Here is a 20,102-nt window from a genome sequence, read left to right on the forward strand (position 1 = left end):
TTTCAATTAGAAAATGTTGCTCTTACCAGAATTTTCGTATGGTAAAACATAAATGCTGAAATAGTGGCATAGTCATTGGTTCAAGGAATAGAAATAACATGAGTATAATTCAAATGTCCCAGACCTTGGTAGCTGGTGACTTAAACCCAGTCCCATAGGTAGACAGCCATCCATCCATTCATCCATCTATCACACATATGTTAAATGCCTGTTGATACTAGCTGCCAAGCACCATTAGGCATAGAGGACACAGTTGAGTAAGATGGTCAAGGCCCCTGCTCTTGGAAAGCTCGATGTTGAGTCTTTTCAGGCTGGATGGCAGAAGAGTATTTTATGATAGCCTCCTTCTATGTATTCCCATTTGATCAGATATCTTACTCAAGTCACTTTATGTGTCACTGAATGTAGCAAATGCACGGTGGCAGCTCCCTTGTCTTTCCTCTCGGAGCGAGCCCAGGCAGGCCAGTCCAGCACTTGGCCACAGCTGCTGCTGCTTCTCTGGAGCCCTGCTCTGGCTGTCCCATGATCCGCTCTCCCATCCGTGGCCTGCTTGCACCAAAACCTCCTGCCCTAATCCGTGCTGTTATTGAGCATGATGAATTCTCTGCCTCTGCTCTGCCCTCAAGGGAAAACATCTTCCTACAGTTCATCCTGTGGATGGGCCAGAGGGGTCCACATGGTGCTAAGTGCTGAATTCCTCTGGACTGTGATGCCTCCTCGGTGTGTGGGATACCTACTTTCTCTACAAAGGCAGCCACTTGCTCTCCAGTGCTTCTGTCTCCAGATCTCCATCTATTTACCTGAGAAATGCTTTCTCTTCCTCATTCCCATTCTTTTCCAAAGGGCGGTCTCCCCAAAGCATTGCTGGGAGTAATGCCCAGGGTGAAGTAATGCCTTCACAGTATTTCCTTCCTGTGGTTCAGGCCTGTTGTGTGATTCTGCTTTTGATGATCCCAAGAGGAGAATTACTTGTCTTATTTCATTTTCTCTAGTGAGTTAGCCTCCCACTAAATCAAGATGGAGAGAAGTGTAAAATCCTGAACCAGTACTCTTAGCTCCCTGCACATTGCTTATCTTGGCTAATGGGGAGAGAGACCGAAGAGGGTGCAAGGACCACCTTCTCCTGAGCTCAGAAACTGTTCATTCTCCCAAATTTTGGGGGAATTTTTTTCTCGTATTACCTTAAAAATTAACCTTATTTTATGTTCTTTCATCTCCCAGTACCAACCTAATCAATAGTTAGACCTGTATAGGTGGAATTCTGGTTCTTTTCCATGTGGTTTTGGGCCCTGTGCCTGTCAATGAACATTTCCTCTCCTCCAATTATCACTATCATTTCTCCCCCACAGAGTGCTCAAATCACTTTTAATGGGCATCTCCTAAATCCATTGTCACCCTGCCCATTCCTACACTTTAAGAAACATTGTTACTTGGACAAAGAACCTGTTCTTTGGGCTTTGCTGAATTTGCCTATTTAGCTCTCTCTAAAATACCAAAGAACATATTTAAGCAAGACACTTAGTAAATGTTGGCTTCTTTTTCTTTGTGCTATCTCTCCCTCCTTTGCCACCCAAGGCTTTCAGTTTGGACAACTCCAATTGCTTTCTTCACTTCTCCAAAAAATGTGAAAATTCACCACATCCCAAATATTGGGAAACATTATTTCTGGTGAAGGCATGTTCTGGTCATGCAGGAGACTTCTGGTTCCCTGTTCTTAGTTATCAAACAAGGATATGAATAATCAGCATCTAGTGCAAAGGTCCTCTGGGCACTTGTGATAGTCATTAGTCCTCTTTGTCATTCAGGGGCCAACCTCCATGCCATGATATATATATATAAAATCATGGGCTGAATCAATTTTGGTTATATTTGAATGCTGGTTTTTATCAACCTATGGCAAATAAAAATCTCTTTTTCTTTTAGCATCTTCGTATTCTTCAGAAGTCAAAACTGAGGCCCATGAAGAATTAATTATGATCTATTTAAATCATATCTACCTGAACTCAAATGTATCTGTCCATCTATCTATGTTATTTATTCATTCATTCAGATAATATCTTTTGAGCCAGTTACCAGGAACATAAAGGTTGAAGATAATGCCCTTGCTCTCCTGGCCCTGAAAGTCCAGGCAGAGAGAGAGCTAAATAGGCAAATTCAGTGTAGCCCAGGCAGTGCTGTACAGGGGTTGATCAGGGTGCCATGGAATAGCAGAGGAGAGGCACCCAGCCTAGGCTGAGAAGTGGAGGGATGATAAGGAATGGCTTGCTGGGGTAAGAGATTTTTGTGCTGAGTCATGAATGTTATACCCAGGCCACTGAGAGGATAGGGTAGGGCATGCTGGGCCCTTGAGTCAGATAGATCTTTCAGGCATGTCTAGTCTTTTGGTTTCTCTGTATCACGTTGCAAGAAGAATTGTCTTGGGTCACACATTCGATACACAAACACTAATGAAAGCTGATGAGCAAAAAAAAAAAAAGTAAAATAAAATAAAAAAGGTCTGTGTGTGATTTTTGTGATATCTGTTACCACAGATAAGCCAAAAAATCCTGATATAATCCACAGATGACCTGTGGGCTGTGGGTTGGCTGCCGCTGGTTGCCTTTGCCTATGGCTGGCTGTGTGAGATTGAGCAAGTGACTTCATTTCTGAGCTGCATCTGTTTTGTCTGAGAAGTTGGGATGACAAGACTGACGGTGCTCTGGATGAGTATATGGACAGCACTTGGCAGAGTAAAGGGTATAGATTAAGAGCTTAGCATATGGGTGGTGCCTGTGGCTCAGTCGGTAAGGCGCTGGCCCCATATACTGAGGGTGGCGGGTTCAAACCCGGTCCCGGCTGAACTGCAACCAAAAAAACCCCCCAAAACTTAGCATATTGTGTGTATTGTAACTGAAGCCTCAGAGCCTCTATGTCAAAGAGGTGGAGGTAGCGCAGAGTGGCTGGATCACTGGGGAGTGCTGGGAGATGGCAGGCCCTGAAGAGTCATGGGAGGCAAGCTAAGATGAAGACTAGGCAAGGCTTGAAAAAGCAGGTGCCTTGGGAGCTAGGAGGAGTTATAGTAGACTGTTATTTTTAGATATATGTTCAGATTCCCATAATGTAGGTTTTTGTATGTACGTATTTGCCCTCACTCCTACCCCCACCATGCGCCCACATATTAAAGAGCAGAACAACATCCTCCATTTAAATTACAGCATCAGACAGTCTTAAAAGGATCCAGGGGCACGTGATTCATGGAACTTGAATCAGGAGACAATGATAATATATTACAATGTCCAGTATTCTGTTTGCAGCCTCTTTAAATGTTAATTATCAATAATGTAATTGTGATTGGGATGGTTCCTGGGCCAGTGTGGGTTTAATTTAATTCACAAAGCCATCTGGAGTTATGTAGAATTCTTTTTACATTTTTTTTCCAGACCAAATTTAGATGGTTTCTAGTCACTATAATGTCACGCCTGTAGTAAAGATACTACCCTCAGGTTGTGAGGATTTGGAAAGGAAGCCCAGTGGCCTGAGGATGGATGAGTCAGAGGGTGCAAGGCTGATAGTGGCTTTTATAATCTCTGCACTCCGACCTGCACCCCACTTCTTCAAAAGCGGGAGCACTATTTGGCCAATGAGGATGCTTCCTATAGAGCATTGAGCCTCATTCAGCTAGACAAGAGGCTGGATGAATGGCTGCTTACTGTGCTTAGAGAAAAGTATTCACATTTCTTTTCATGTTGATAAGCCTTTTGATAATCCAGTTCTTACCTATTTCACATGCTGCCACGAGACCCTTTGCTTGCTGTGATCCAGCCCTACAGGCCTCCACACTATTCCTGAAACTCACCAAGACCTTCCTTGACCCTGTCCAAAGCAGAAGCTTTCTGTCTGCCTCCTACTCAGTCCTTTCCTCTTGCTCAAACCCTGCTTTATCTTGTATCACTTGGCAACCACCAGAGTTTGTTAAGCATTTCTTGTCTGTCACTGTACTAGAACAAAAGCTCTATAAGAGCTAGGACTGTTTTATTTTATTATTTTTTACTACATTATAGCTGTAGTATGTGAACAGTGTCTAATACATAGTTGGGTTTCAACAAATATTCTTTAAATGAATTAATTCATAAATAAAGTCCACAGCTTATCTCCTTTACTCCACAATGTGCCCCTTCAAGTAGGAATTCTAACTCTTCTCTTCTCCTGGGCTAGATGGCATTTCCAAAGGTGGTGACAACATCTTCCACCCCACATGTTCTGAAACGTGATCTTGATAATTTCCCATTGAGAGGTAGATCTATATCCTTTCCCTGGAAGTTGGACAAGCTCTCAGTGATCTACTTTGACCAGTGGAAGGTGGCAGAAATGATGCCGCAAAACTTTCCAAGTTTAGGCCTTAGACATTTCCAGAATCTAAGCTTCACTCCTAGGAAAGCTCCATGTTGTAAGCTAGCTGCCATGCTACAGTCAACTGCCTTGAGACCACCATGCTGTGAGGAAGCTTCAAATATCCAGTGGAGGGAGAAAGACTATCTGAAGAAGCAGGGAGGTGCCCCAGCCATGTGGACACAGCCCTCTGGCATTTCCCATCCCAGCCCGGTCATCAGTTGAATTCAGCTGAACAAATGAGTCCAGCTGAACCCTGCCTGATCTCCTGACATATGAAATTGTGAGCAAAAAAAAAAAATGATTATTTTTTCTAAACCACTAAATTTTATGTGCGAAATGATAAGCTGAACACCTCTCGTTCAGCTTTCAGTCCCCAGAACTCCATGTCGTCGTCTTCTCCACGAGCCTGTTGGGCAAAAGCTTCTTCCTCAGTCCCCGCTGCCTCCCTGCCCCCTGCCCTGATACTAGTCCTCTGGTGCTCTCCCTTTTCAGAGCCAGAAGCCTTTCTCCTAATCAGAGCTGCCCTCACCTGTGTTCTTGATCTTCCCAATGGCCTTTGGACCATCTGAAACCTGGCTCCTGAATTCCTCTGAAATTGCTCTCTCAAAATCTTATTAATTTCCTTGCGAGTCTGTTCTGTGTCTTTCTTCCCTCCAAAGCTCTGTGATCCACGTGCTGCCTGCTACTCACTGAGGCGTGAAGCCCTCCTCCCTTGAGGCTGTGTGGCTGGTGTCTGAATAGCCCGCATGGGAGACGAGCCTTTCTTGTTTCCTTGGCTGAAGACTCATCATGGGAGAGTGAGTGGTGATTTGCCTTCTACCTCCTGAGAAGGTGGGCAGGAGAGTTCTGTGCTTTTATTTTCCAGATGAGGAAACTGAGGCATGGGGAGGCTAAGTAACTTGTCTAAGGTCACACAGGCCAGGATCTGAATCTAGATATGTCTACTTATACCAACTAGCAGTTAAGACATGAGATTTCTTACTCTCAAAAAGTCATGAAGCAAATTCATGGTTGTTATGCCCGTTTCTCTAATAGTTACATATTTAGTATTATATATACACATATATAGATTATAAATGTATACAAAATTTTAATAATAAAGTAATAATTCTGGCAGAGCAGATTAAGATTACAAATAGAGAACTTCCCCCCTAGAAGTGGAGTATAACAACGTGGAGTGGACTGTGCCACGTTGCCAGCCACCCAGATGATATGTATGTGTCCCCTAACTAGGGTCTGCTGTATGCCACAATAATTCCTGAAAGGGAATGTTTGTAATGTGCTAGTAGCCCACATTTATCTAGTGCTATTATACTATGTACTGGAACTCTATGAAGCACACATTGTTATCCCTACATGAGAGAGGAGGAAAAAGCAAGCTTAGATGGGTTGCTGAAAGTGGTTGCAGGCCAGAGCTCATGATTCTAACCACTGTACCACACAGAGTTTTTTCCCCACATCATGTTGAAAGGTTGGAAACATGTGGCCTTTGGTTGTCTGGGAAGGAGTCAATTATCTCAGGAGAAATCCTTAACAACCATGGAAAGGACCTTCAGGATATTTTTGCAGTGTTTGTAAATACAATGACAAATTACAATTATGATATGTGTATGTGTGTGTGTCCCCTGCCCCTATAGCACAAAGTCAGTTTTTTCTGGGCAGTGGTTTATTATCAGTTGAGGATCCATAAACTGAAGCTGATGATTTGGTGGTTGAAAGTTTGTCTTTGTAAATCCTCCCTGATAGCTCTTAATTTCACTGAACTTCAGCCTGATGGGCACTGAAAGCAGCTTCCAAATTAGCCGATGCTTTAATATCTCCTTTTCACCTATCAAATGAAAGTCCTTATTAGGAAAACAAGTAGTATGTTGCTTTTGTTAAAAATAATCTGGGGAAACTGGATAAGGAGGGCTAGCTGGAGATCTTTGAGAGGCCTGGTATCCCTGAGGACCTCGCTGTGTGGCCTTGAGAATTGCTCTGGCAGCCTGCTAGGCAGGCAGAGCTAGCCCCACTGGTTCCAATACAGTGTGGTTGTTAAAAACGGGGTTCAGAGCAGAGATTTTGGAACAAGATGGATGTTTCAAGGTCCAACTTGGCTTCTTACTAGCTATGTGACCTTAGACGACTTGCTCCCCATCTTGAGCCCTCATGGTCAGAGCACTCCTCTACCTTTCTTCTTCTTGAGCGTTTCTCTCAAGTCTTGATCCTTCTGTCCTGTCCTCTGCCCTAATCCCTTCCATTCTCTATGCACTGTGGGCCTGGCTTCCTGCAGGCTGTTAGAGCTCTGTGCTCTCCTCATCCTATGTGAAGTCCTCCATGATCCTAAATGGCCTCTGATTTTCTCCCTCACCTGTAGGAATCTGGAGTAGTTTGATCTGTGGTTGGTATGCCAGACTCTCATAGAAGCATCTAGGCTGAGTTTGTACCCTGAACTCCAAAATAACGCTGACACCTATGCCTTCCTTGAACACTGCCATTGCTTTTAGACCCTCCTTATTTTCTACTGGAATCCTCCACAGCATTTAGCTAGTTCCCCGTCCTGTGCACACCATCAAACCTTGCACTAGAATTGTCTTACTGAAGCAAGACTACCTTCAGTCATGGCATACCCCTAATTTGGCCACAAGTGTGTATAAAGTTCTGTATTGCACAAGAATCATGCGTGTCAACATTAAGGCTCCAGTATGGAAATGCTAAGAGATATTGGGGGCATGGTGTGGTATGGCGGATGTCTAGAGGTGGGGGGAAACATGTACATAGAAAAATACCCATTTGTCTAGTCTAAAGGAATGCATTTTAAAATATGAGTAAGATAGTATCTAACATCTATTAAATTAAGGGGAAAATCCTAATAATATCTAATGCTTGCAATGCATTGATGAAACCAGTTCAGTTTTATACAGGTAGTGACACTGAAAACTAGTATTGCTCTTTGCGAAAGTAATTTTGCAATATGTTTTAAGAACCATAGCAAATATTTTTGTCCTTTGATCTAGTAAATTCATTCTCAAAAATTCATTTTAAGGAAAAGTAGGAAAGAGAACTCTATATATGAAGATAGTAATAAGATAGAAATATATTAGAAGTAGAAATGCTCAACAGTAGAGAAAATATAAACAACAGTAGATCAGTCTTATGTTAGCATCAAAATGATAATTACAGAAAACATAGAAATATTCTCACACTTGTCTCGGTCAATCAAATCACAATCATTTATCCTATAGCTACATATCCTATCCTATGTAAATATATGTCTGCATAGAAAAAAGAAATGGAAGACTGAAAACAATGGACACAGAGGGTATATGATTGTTTTCTTTTAAAATATTTTCATAATATTTTTACAATAAGTAAAATTAGCAAAATTAGGAATACAGACTGCAAATGCAACCTGGAAGCCCCTGTCCCACATGGAATGAGGCAGTGCCCAGCCTCTCCGGCCAGACGTCCTTGCCCCTGCCCTGCGCTCCCGTTCTCTCCCTTCAGGTAGTCTCCTCAGGTTCCTCTCTTCCCATAACTCCACCCCGGGCCTCTAAGTCCCCAAACCTTATGGCACCTTTATGCTTCTGCTCCGTCCTCTGTCTGAAATGGTTTTTTTCTCCCTTTTCTTCAGAGATCTGACCCACCTTTTAGAAGTGACTCGGAAACTACTTCCTCTTCCTTCATGAAAATTTCCCACATGATTTTGGTCTCAGTAAATCTTTCCTTACATGTTTGATAAAGAGCTGGATTGGGATCTGCGTAACCCATTAGGACAAGCAGGAGCTAAGTCTTCCTTATCTGTATTTTGTCCACAGCTTTAGCTGACAGTAGGCACTACATGACTGCTCCCTCCTCCTCCAAACTCCGCGTACCTGCTGGCACCATCGGCAGGGAGCGGGCGAAGCAGTCAGTGGGGAGCGTCAGAGGGTTACTATGGAGTTACAAACATCCGACTTACATACAAGTTGCACTTAGGAATGGAGGCTATTACAGTAAGTCTCTGAGTTACAAACATCTGACTGAGGTATGACTTGCACTTACACATGGAGGGTATAGGTCATAAGTAAATGTACCTGTTCTAACTTACATACACATTCAACTGAAGAACAAACCTATAGAACCTGTCTCGTTTATAATCTGGGGACTGCCTGGACTTACTATAAAAATGCAATACAAGTATACTAATAAGTATGTAATAACTATAAAAGGATTAATTTGTGAGACTTATACTTCTGTAATAAGTATACTTTTATGCCAATATATTATTATAAGTATACTTTTTTATAAAAAGATTTTAATTTCTTCAAATGCAATTCATAGATGAAATTATTACTAATGTTATTAATTAAATAGTATTTTATATGCAAACAACTTTGTTGTTGCTGTTTTTAAGTAAAATAAGGCTGTCTGCCATGTTCTGAGATTCCATGGGTTCAGTGACAGTGGTTGTAGGAGCTCAAGAAGGAGATGAATGAGGCCTAAGCTGGGAGTGCACCTTGAGTCACGGTCCCATTGATCTCACTTAGAGCCTCAAGAGTCTCCCTGTGAGTTTCAGCAGCGTTTGGGAGTGCATCTCTCCTTAAATGTGAGATTTTCTTGTATTTCAGAAAAACAAATATGGGCAGAAAAGTCAGGCCCCGTACATTCATTAATTTATCCAGTTCACTTGTTCAAGAAATAGTTTTGAGGATCTTCAGCTTGCCTGGCTGTGCTCTAGGTTAGGGATACAACACAGAGTTTACTGTATTGAGGGGAACAGACAATAAACAAAAGAAATAAAAGGTAGTACAAAAGAGGGCCCTGGGGTGGAGGGGCTGACGAGGGAGGGAATAGCATGGTGACTACTTTCAGACAAGGTACTCTGAAGGCCCCTCTGAGAAGCAGACAATTGACCCACATCTTGAACACTGCAGATCCGGCCAGCAGAGGTTGGAGGAAAGGGCTGAGCAATTTCCCTGGGTGGGAAACAGCATGGAGTATTCAAGGAACAGAGGCAGGGGGTGCAGCTGGAGATCAGAGAGCAGGAGGGAGCTTGCTGTGAGGTGGGAGGTGAGTGAGGAAGGAAGGCCTGGGCCACGTCCTGTAGCACATGTAGGCCATGGTTAATAGTTGGATTTTAAGTGTTTTACAAACAAGGAGATACTGGTGTCCTGTCAAAATCTTCCTTACAAAGAAGGTGCTCACAGACCCAGACGCTGGGGTATTGACTGCTCAGGGCTCGCGGATACACTCTTGTCCAGAAATTCCCCTGAGCCACTGGGGACCACTTTGCCCAGAAATGCCTACGAGGTGATGCTCTCCTCTTAGGGAGGTCTGCAACTAGTGACTGACTGATGTGCAAAAGGCCTGTCCCTCGTCTTAGCATGGTGCTACTCTGCTGTTGCTTGCACTCCAAGGCTTTTTACAAGATAAACTGAGATTAGATTTCTCCAAAACTACCTCTTAGCTTAATTTCTTCTTCTGCCCCATCCCACGTTGCCCCTTTAATGTAAGTTTCTCCTGAGTTCATGCTTTTAATAAATCATTTGCTCATGAATCCTTGTTTCAGGCTCTACTTGTAGCAGTGGTGATGATTATTAGCTCTCTAAGGGCAAAGACTGCGCTTGGCTTGTTCTTTCTTAGGTGGAAGATTTAAATGGGGGCATGACATAAAAAATTAAAAAATTCTCTGACTTGTGTGTGTGTGGAGGAGGAGGGGGAAAGGAGAGGAAAGAGGTACATAGGCCACTGAGATACTTTCATAATCATCCAGGCAAGGTATGACTTTGGCTTGGATTACATAAAGCATCCTTTTAAGCAAAAATTTTCATCTACAATTATACTTAACAAAACTCCGCTTCTATCAAGAAAATTTGCAAGTGACCTTGGGCAGATGAATGTTAATAAAAGAATAATGGATTGTGGTACACCACGGGAGGAATATATGAAAGATCAAATGTTCATTAAAACTCTGAATCCATATATGAGCAGTTAGTACAGAAATAATGAGACAGAAATGTGTAGTTGGTCTTTAACTTAATTATGGGAGTTAGTCACAGGTCCTTGGGGGACTGTAATTTCTGAGATGTCTTTGACTTTGGGATAAAAGTGACAATTTGAAAATGGCTCTTGTTGTTCTTTCCACTTTGGCTTAGTAAATACATCTGATTTGCATCTATTTCTTGGGGGGATTAGGGGATTTATTTTCCTCCCTTGAAAGCTGTCAAATCTCTCACTTCTTGTTAACCTCTAAATCAGAATATAATAATCAGACTGACTATCTCAGCAAACACAGCGCACAATCAATGTAATGACAGCTACACAAGCTAAGGCTATACCACTTTGGAAACATGATAACCAGGAAGAAAAATGCTTTACAGGATTATTCTTTTTTTTATAACTATTTATTGAAAGAGCTGAACAAAAAGCAGCACAGAAAAATAGCAAAAAGGCAACAGTTTTCTGTCCTGTTGTGATAGCCGTTACTGTGAAGATGTGAAACCTCTTTTGCAGATTCACAGTAGTAGCTGCCCACTAGGGAACTTCGTGTCAGATGATTTACAGTGTGCCTGAGGAAGGGCACAGAGGTGGTACCAGGCGTTCTGTACAACTCCTGCCCTGTGAAGCCGAGCCAGGCAGGGTGTGGGGTTTGGGGCAGCTCCTCAGGCTAGTGAGTGGAGGGAGCACTCTGTGATCTGAGCTTCGCTCTAGAGGTAAAGGCGTCTCTGTCTTTCCCTGACTGTTCAGGGCCACCCTGGGAGCCACTCACCTCTCTGCTTAGTCCCTAAGACTGTCAGGCCAGAACCAATGCTAGGCTTCCCTGGGTAGTAAGAGCTCTTTTTTAGAGTTACAAACTCAAAATGGGCACAGGGTTGGCAATGGAGGGAATGGAGAAGGCTCACACTCTGGAGCTAGCTGGAACATCCTCTGGGTTCTTTATTTAGATTTTTAATAATAAGGGGTAATTACAGGTGTTTAGAGAAGCATTAAAACCTCCAGCTTCCCACTGAACATGCTGTCTATTCATTTACTCATTGGGACATTGTCTGTCACCAGGTGCACACTGACCAGACCTTGGCCTTCAGAGACCAAGATGACCAGGACAAGTTCCAGTTTCTAAGGGCTCCATCGTTTTTGTTTTTGTTTTCTGTCTGGGGCTGGGTTTGAATCTGCCACCTCCGGCATATGGGACTGGCGCCCTACTCCTTTGAGCCACAGGTACCGCCCTCTAGGGGCTCCATCTTTACAAAATTTAGAATCATCAGAGAGCCCTTAAAAGACACCAATAATTCTTGCACACAAACAGATTGTATTAGAAACTCTGTGGTTGGGGCACAGGCATTGGATTTTTTTTGGCAAATCATAGTCATATATATGCATTTATGGGGTACAGTATGATGTTTTGATATATGTATATAATATGTTGTGATTAGATCAAACTAATTGATATATCCATCACCTCACCTAGCATTTTTTATGGTGAGATATTGAAATTTACTCTAGGTTATTTTGAAATATATATTATTATTGACTATAGTCACCCCAGTGTACAGTAAATCTCAAAATCTATTCTTTTCACCTCTCTAAAATTTTGTACCCTTTGATCAGCAACTCCCCATTCCCACACTCTTCAACCCTCAGGCTCTAGTAACCATCGCTGTGCTCTCTACTTCTGTTAGTTCAGCTTTATTAGATTCCATATATAAGAGAGATCATGTAATATTCGTTTTTGGCATTGGTGTTTTTTACAAGGCACCCAGCTGTTTCATTATGTAGCTGAGGTTGGGAGCCTCTGATCTAGAGTGATGTAATGCATCCTTGGACAATTCCAGTCCCTGCAATCATAGGCTTACAGTTAAGGGATTAGGACTTAGATTCCAAAAACTAGTCCAGAAGTTCTCAATAGGGAATTGTTTTGTGCCCTCATCCCTAAGGAGCACTGGGCACAGTATCTGGAGACATTTTTGGTTGACACAGGTTGGGAGGAGGGTGGTACTGAGTAGAAGCTAGGGATGCAGCTACTATCCTATAATGTATAGGCAAGTCCCCCCAGCAGGAAATTTTCTATCCCAAGATATTAATAGTGCTGAAGTTGAAAAATGATGATTTAGTATTAAGGGTAGTTCTGCTTATAAAATCAATATGGCAGAGAGCTTCCATTAGCTAATTTATTATGTGCTTACCATGTTCTGGGTACATTATGTGTGTTAATAAACACTGACTTATTATTTGGTAGGTACTATAATTTGTTCCCATTATGTGGACAAGAATACTGAGGCCAAGAGATTAAATAACTTGCCTAAAGCCTCATGTCTAATAAGTGAAAGACCTCAGACTTGAACACAGGCAGTCAGGCTCCTGGCTACAGCACTATACTGCTGCCCAGAGGTTTTATTTTTTTTCTCCTGGAAGTTTTTCGAGGCAGAAAAGGAATCATGGTTCATATTTACATGTATAGATACATACTGAGATTATTCCTTCTTTTCTTAAGATTTGCTGCTTAAGAAAAACAAAACTTCCTAACTTCCTCATGTGAAAGATAGTTCTGAGTCAGGAGGTTAGTGGATATTGATCACTTTTGTGCCATGTGGCCAGGATAGAGCCATGGGAGTGCTCGGAGGAATTCCCAAAGAGGAGGATGATTGATGCCTTTGACACCAATGGATTCCAACAGCATTTGGTGGCCACTGGACATCCCATGGCATAGTTTGGGGTAGTGCCTGGCTGACCAGACTGTGTTTGTGACAACTCTGATCTCCTTAACTCTGAGCATCTGTTAAAACGATGCCTCAGCAGGAAAACACAGTGTGAGAATGTCTGCTCAGAGCATGTGAGCGTCTAACTGGCCTTTCAGACGTCCTCTAGAAAGCCCTGCTGTCCCCAGGTCCCCTTTTCTCACTGGCCCTGCCTATGCTTTGTGCAGACAGAGGAAATGAAACAGAGCCCAGGAGGGGCCATTGCCCTGTCTTTGGTGTTCCTGCTCCTGGTCACCACACGGGGGGAGGATGTCGGCCACTCGTGCATCTATTGCCCGGGGCTTCATTCTCTCTCTGACACATATTCAGGCAGAAGTGTCTGGTGTGTCTGGAGTGGGGGAGGGGGTGTCCCTGCAGGCCAGCGGATTGAGTACCTTTTTTAAAGCCACATGTCTAGGAAGAGATAAATTGAACAGTCAGCTTCCCAGCCATAACACTCCACTGCCACCTGACAAGTTCTATTTTTTCTCCTAGCAAATTTTCTAGGTAGAAAAATGGGCCCTTTTCTGGCACGACTGTAAAATGTGCACTAGATGGTCATTTTTGGAAGAAAGCAACAAAGAGACTTCTGATGGGGTTAGAGGCGCTGGCCCACCCTAGATCTGGCGGTGCTGCGTGTGGAAATGATCCCCACCTCCCTTTCCTCTGAACTGTCCTCGCCCTCTTTGGCATTCTTCTCTGAGGGCACCTTGCCTTGGTGCTATTCCCTGTGGGCACATTTTGTGCACTTTTGGCCCCAGCTCTATGAAAGAATCTTAAAATGAAGTTGACAGGAGGGAACTGAGATTTATGAAGGACACTGGCCTAAATTGTCACCTTCCTTTGTGGAGATCTCCCATTTTTATTAAAAATGTAGGCTGTTGCTAAGTGATTTACAAACCCCAGTCTTAGCTGGGGGAGGGGAGGTCACACTTAATCTCTGTCTTCTGGCATAGACTTCCCCCACACACTGTTTTACTTTCTTAGAGAGCAATTCTGCTTTCTGTTTATAGAGAAGTTGAAACTCTGAGTATGAATTCCCTCAGCTTTTCTCCTGTGGTACTAATTAGTGCTATCTGACAAACAGCCCTATTTTCTCTTCTTTCAAACACGTGTCAGGATTGTCCTTCCTGGGCCTTCTGTGATGGCGGGGTGCATGGTGGGGCCGTCTGCTTTAGACCCCCCCCCCCTTGTCCTAAGGAGGAGTGTTCACCTTCTTTCACTTCCTCTTCTACACCACGGCCATGATTCTTCTCGCCACAGGGCCTTTAAAGGTGCTTTGAATGTGTTCCCTCTGCTGGAAAATGCCCTTATCACCTCAGAGGGCACTCCTGAAATTCCAGGTGTGGTTAACTTTCCTCATTCTTTCACTTGCAGAGAAAGTATGAGCTCATCTGTTAGTAAATGGATAAAAATCACAGGGCATGCTGTTTTCTTAACATGAAAGTGTGAAGAAAGAGGGGTCTATGTTACTGAGTGAGGGCTAGTGAGGGCCCTCCCTGCCATTTGATGCTTTCCTGTCTCCCCACGGTCCTGTCCCAGGCCTTTATTTCATGTGAGAGCAGCTTTCTGAGTCAGGAATAACCCAGGAAGCTTGGCAGAGCCAGGAGTGGGCCCCTCTGAAGCTCTGGGGTCTGGAAGCTGCTTTTTGAGGAGAATGGGGATCTCCTCAGTTAGAAAGCTCTCTGTGGATGAATTCCATGGACATACAGAGCTGTTAGAAGCACACATTAAGACACACATAAATTAAAATAATCTGGTGATGGTGCCAAACTATCTGATGACAGATGGTGGGAGTCATATATTTTGGAAAAAATATTCAGGTAGTTTTCATTTTACTTTTCCTTTTTTTCAGTAGCAGGCTTTTGCTTAGTGATGTTCAAATGAGGCTCTGTCTCCTTTACAGGAAGAGATAAGGTCTCTGTCATTCAAACCAGGGTTTTCTGGGTCTCTTAGCCCTGTTCTCCTTTGGCAGTGTGCCCAGAGGACTGTTGACACGGAGGTCTAGTGAATAGGTGGTGCACCTGTGCCCCAGTAAGGCAGTCTGGCATCACGAAGGGGAAAGACATGATGTAGGGGAAGGAAGATAAAAGATCATCCCTGAAAGAGCAGAGATGAAGAAGTGATAACAAGGAAGGAGAGGGAAGGACAGGAGAGCGTCTTCCATTGGACAAGTTGAATAGAACACCTAGGATGGTTCTGGTTCTTTGTGCCAGTCACTGAGCGGTGACCAGCCACCAGCACTCTATTTCCCTTCAGGACACCCAGTTGGGCCTGAACTGGGATTCAGAGACTCGTTAGTTCTTCCAGGTGGTAGGGCTAGTAATCCCCTAAGCATTTAGAGTTGATACACAGGAAGAGGCCTATGATTCCAAGGGGACAGAGAGTGAGAAAGATGGAGAAGACAGCAGGGTGTCTATTACTCAAAATGCCCTGGAGGGGTAGGTGTAGATAGAGGGGCTACAGCCAAAGCTGGAGGGATGGTTTCTTTAGCTGTGGAGCACAAGCATAGTCCTCCGGAGCTTAGATGTGACTCAGCGTGGGGGCAGAGAGTCTTATCCCTGCTTTTTCATGCGGCCAGCTTAGCTTCTGAAGGAACCGTGGCCTGGAAGGGGTGGGATGGACGGAGATGTCCTGAAGTAATGTGCACCTTGACTGTAAGCCAGGGCAAAGTGTGTATTTGTACCCTTGGGCTGCTGAGGCCTGGGGATATTTGGAACATGTATACTTTATAACATTTGATTGTCATCATAACCCTGCAAAAGAGGCATTGTTATCCCAGATTTACTGATGAGGGAATTGAGACACAGAGGCTAAGTGACTTGCTTAAGTGACCCATTAATAAGTGGGTGGACCTACGACTGCCTCAGTGTGCCCGCTCTTAGCCATATCTCCAACACCATGGTTGACATTTCAAATGACACACCCACCTGGGGTATTGGGGAGGCTGAGTTACCCTCTTAAGGCAGAAGTCATAGAGAACAACCATGTCCTCACAAGGTTTTTGGTCTTTTCAGGAGGGATTTTAGGCTCTATGGATGATGTCCTTGCCCAGGGGAACATTTCTAGTATTTTCTGGGGCAATAACAAAGGACAAGCTAGATAATGTCTCTGGGAATAGATGAAGCCCCAGAGGCCCCAGAAAGGGGGTCCTCGCTGAACAGCCTCAGTGGTACTTCCCCTGGGAGCCGCAGAGGCTTGCGGTCTCAGCAGCATTTCCTCTCATACCAGTTCATTTGCAGGTGCACCAAAAACTGTACAGCGAAAGCGGATATGTGCATTCTGCAAATGGGGAGTGAGGCTGAGAGCTTCAATTACTTGCCCAAGACCACATCGTGGCTAGAAATCTGGTCTCCTGACACCCAGTTTCAGATTCTTTCCCCTTTACCAGGTGTTCCCTTGTGCCACGCTGGGGAGCTTATCTTCATCTAAGGGAGGCTGGTGTTGTGACTCAGCCAGGATACCAAGACATCAGGGCGGTACCTGAGGAAAGGCAGATTTTCAGACAGAAGACGTGATCCAGCCACGAGCAGCACCTACTTCATTCAGATCCAGGCGTTTGATAGGCATGCAGGCTGATTCTGTGTTAGTTTCCCAAAGACTGACACATGGAAAACTAGTTTCACCATGAGAAATAGAGTTCTGTGTTCAATAACACATAGAGTGCTCTTCTTCTGTTAGATTAGTGATGTATGTTAAAGGCTCTATGTCTTTAATCAAAGAAATCTGTTTGACTCTGTTTAACATAAGGTCTCCAAATTTATTTGAACACAAACCTTTTTTCTTTCTTTTTTTTTTTTTTTTAAGGTAAATTCTATTAGCAGCCCATGGAACTGCCAAAAAAAATTATTCTGCTTTAATCTCTCAATTAATGGCTTGATTTTACATGTGGACAGAGACTTAGGAATGTTTTATGGTTTTATATTCTAGCCTCAAGATTTTCTCTCTCTTTCTCTCTCTCTCTCCCTCTCAGGTGTAAAAGACAATGTATTTGTAAATAGGCCATGGTGCTATTAATTTCATAACTCAAATACCCAGGGTTAGATTGTGCTCATGCAATCATGCTAAAGTTCATAAATTAAAAATGGAAGCCTATTATAATATCAACAAGACTTTTTAATATTAAGTATTTTCACTGGTAATTCACAAAGAATAAATGTCAAGAAAAGCTATGAGTCTTTCTGCTGTTGCATGATGGTATATATGGTTTGAGGTAATTTATCCATTGGGGGTCTTAGAAGTGAGCCAGGTTGGCATTTTATGCAGGCCATTTATCATTTTCCTACCTATGGCTTGTAGAGAAACTTGACGTTCATGATGGATGTTTTCTGAGGCCTTTATGACTCCTTTGACTGGTAAATACTACTAGAGCTGACAATTTCCCTCATGAAACCTTTTTATCTTGACCTAAGCCATCCTGTTCATGGAGGGCTTCCTTTTTCTCTCATTCATTATCAGGGGCATTTTGTGCTTGGTAATTAACAAGGAGAGGGAACATGTAACTCAGACTTTTGACCTGAGTGACTCTATACTCAATGACAATTTTGCTAAGAGATTGGAATTTGGGTTCCAGAAGAATGGTGAGTGCCTACACACTAGAGAGTGTTGGAATTGTTCTTAAGTAGACCAACCTGTGAATGTAAATTTGTAAATTCCCATTACCTTCTTAAAAATTTTTTTTTTTATATATCTTTACCTTCAGCCTGTGCTGGGAGGTAGGAGGATGATCTGACTTGGGGAAGGAAGAAATGTTTATAGTTCTGGTTACTCCAGCTCACCTTTACCAGCGCCAAGCATCCTTCACAGCAGGGTTTGTTTGAACTCAAGGGCATAGCCATCTCAGCAACTTCAGGAGGTAGGTGGTTGCTATGCTTTGGCAAAAAAGCCTCAGTGAGCTCTTGAGTTGGGCTAAAAAATGAGTTTCCCTGAGCTAAGTAAATAGGATTGTACTGTACTCAAAACTGCCCCCCAATTTCTCCTCAACCCTCGACAACTGTATGCTTTCTAGTATCAGTCTTTATGGCCACCTTTCTCATGGTTCATCAGTTTTATCTTTGGGATTCAGAGGTTTAGGAAAAGCTATTTTTCTTAAAATTTGTGATTATTATTAAAATAAAAGGGCAGGAAGATTTTATCAAACTTGAAAGCTCTCTGTGGATGAATTCCACAGATATACGCAATTGTTAAAGGCACAAATTAAGACACACATAAATTAAGATAATCAGGGAAGAGGAGAAATGTCCAGAGGTCAGTTTGGGAGCATTAAAAATACCATTAAGTTTTGATTATGTGAAAAAAAAAAAAAAGCCCCTCAAAGACTGATCAGCTGCCTTGCTTACATGAAAGCACACTGATATTTAAACACAGATCCACAGGATCTCTGGAACTCCCCAGTTTTCATCGGGACAGTGACGTCATTTAACAAAAGACCAGATTCTAAAGAGTCAAGAGTACATCCAAGATGAAAATATAATTGACTTTGCACCACAGGATCTCAATCTCAGCAGCCCCTGCAGGTCTGAGGGCTACTGATGACAATGCCATTAAAGACAGCCTGATGCCTATTTAGGAAGTCGGATGAGCTTACTCACTTGGGAAATCTACTTAGGATTGCTACCAAGGGCTTTCATATACCTTTGGAGTGAAATTCCTCTAAGCCTCCTAGGATCATGGATCCCATGAATCTTCTATAGTAAAACATTTTCTACACAACCAGTTTCAGGCACACAGAGGCAGCACGATAAATGCTACCAGAAGACCTGAGTTGTATGTTCCTCGTGAAGACTTGGGAATTGGCCTGCTAAATGATGGGTGCCCTCATTGTGACAGTGTCCCTGCCAATGAGTTGGAGGCTGAAGATTTCCTTTTCTAGTCTCCAGGCTCATGGACTAATGCTCGCGATTCTGCTGTCTCTCCTGGTGGGCTGGGGGTAGAGGCTGGGGGTGAGAGGGCATCTGAGCCACCCTACAAGGCTGAAAGCTCTCTGTCTAGAGACAATATGGATGTCATCACAGTCACCTTGCAGGAGCATAAAATATACATGAGCACAAATTGAGCTGGCAGCCCTGTGAGGAGAGGCAAGGTAGGAAGGCTAGGAGTGGTGGGAAAGCTTACCTTCTTGACTTCGTATTTAATGGCGAGTTTGATCCGGCTCAGACTCGGACGGTGGTGGTCGGACCAGACTTGGAAGTTCACATCACCATTTAAAATTGCTTCTACCTCTTCTGTGTCTCGGCAGAGGTCCAGCACTCCCACCACAAAATCCTTGCATTGCATAGATAATTTCCTGTAATCGTTCTGACAGAATAGAGAGAAATCAGGGCTATGTCACACTGAGCCCCACAGATAGGCTTGCCCAGCACAGCAATGTACATCAGCAGCCATCTACCACGTGTGAGCTTCTAGAGCACAGGGGCACCAGGGGATTTGCTGGATCCAGAAGGCAGGGCAGTTTCTCTTGATATACAATCTAGAAGACACATTCTCCAAGCCAGCATTTGTCAAGGTATGGTCCATGAGCCACCTGCACCAGAGTCACCTTGGGTGTATGCTACAGTTTCAGATTCCTGGGACCCACCCCAGACTGAGTCAGAATACCTGGGGATGGGGCCCAAGAACCTGTCTTTTCACCTTGCTCTCTAAGTGCTTCAGAAGCCACTAACACCACTGCCACTGCCCATCCTGGGTTCTTTCAAAGGAGCACTTCTCTATATCCAATGAGTCAATTCTGAGGAAGGAATAACAAGAACATGAACTTTTAAGGCTGATGGAAATAACACTTCACTCATTTACCACCTGCCTATAATGGTGACTGCTCCACACAGAAAGTTTATTGGAGAGATACAGCTGATATTCTCAAAATGGGAGGAAAATATACACAGGTGTTCTTTTTGTTATATGCCAGAAAATCTGCTTGTAAAATAATGAATTTAAAAATCAAATGTAATTTAAATCTAACAGTATCCTTTTTCTTACTACAAATCCTTTGTATCGCAAATCATGGCTCCTTAAATTACCTGCCTGGTAAGTAAACAT

The 20,102-nt window shown here is 43.3% G+C and overlaps 1 protein-coding gene across 1 annotated transcript in view; it reads right to left on the minus strand.

Annotated features, from left to right (window-relative positions):
* The window catches only part of TRPC7 (transient receptor potential cation channel subfamily C member 7), a 152,568-nt gene that overhangs the window by 74,697 nt on the left and 57,769 nt on the right, over positions 1-20,102 (minus strand). Inside the window, exon 3 of the mRNA XM_053566632.1 lies at positions 19,182-19,364. Within this exon, the coding sequence (XP_053422607.1) occupies positions 19,182-19,364 (183 nt within the window). The remainder of the gene's footprint in view (positions 1-19,181; positions 19,365-20,102) is intronic.

Source organism: Nycticebus coucang, chromosome 17 (genome assembly GCF_027406575.1).
Source record: "Nycticebus coucang isolate mNycCou1 chromosome 17, mNycCou1.pri, whole genome shotgun sequence".
Taxonomy (NCBI): Eukaryota; Metazoa; Chordata; class Mammalia; order Primates; family Lorisidae; genus Nycticebus; species Nycticebus coucang.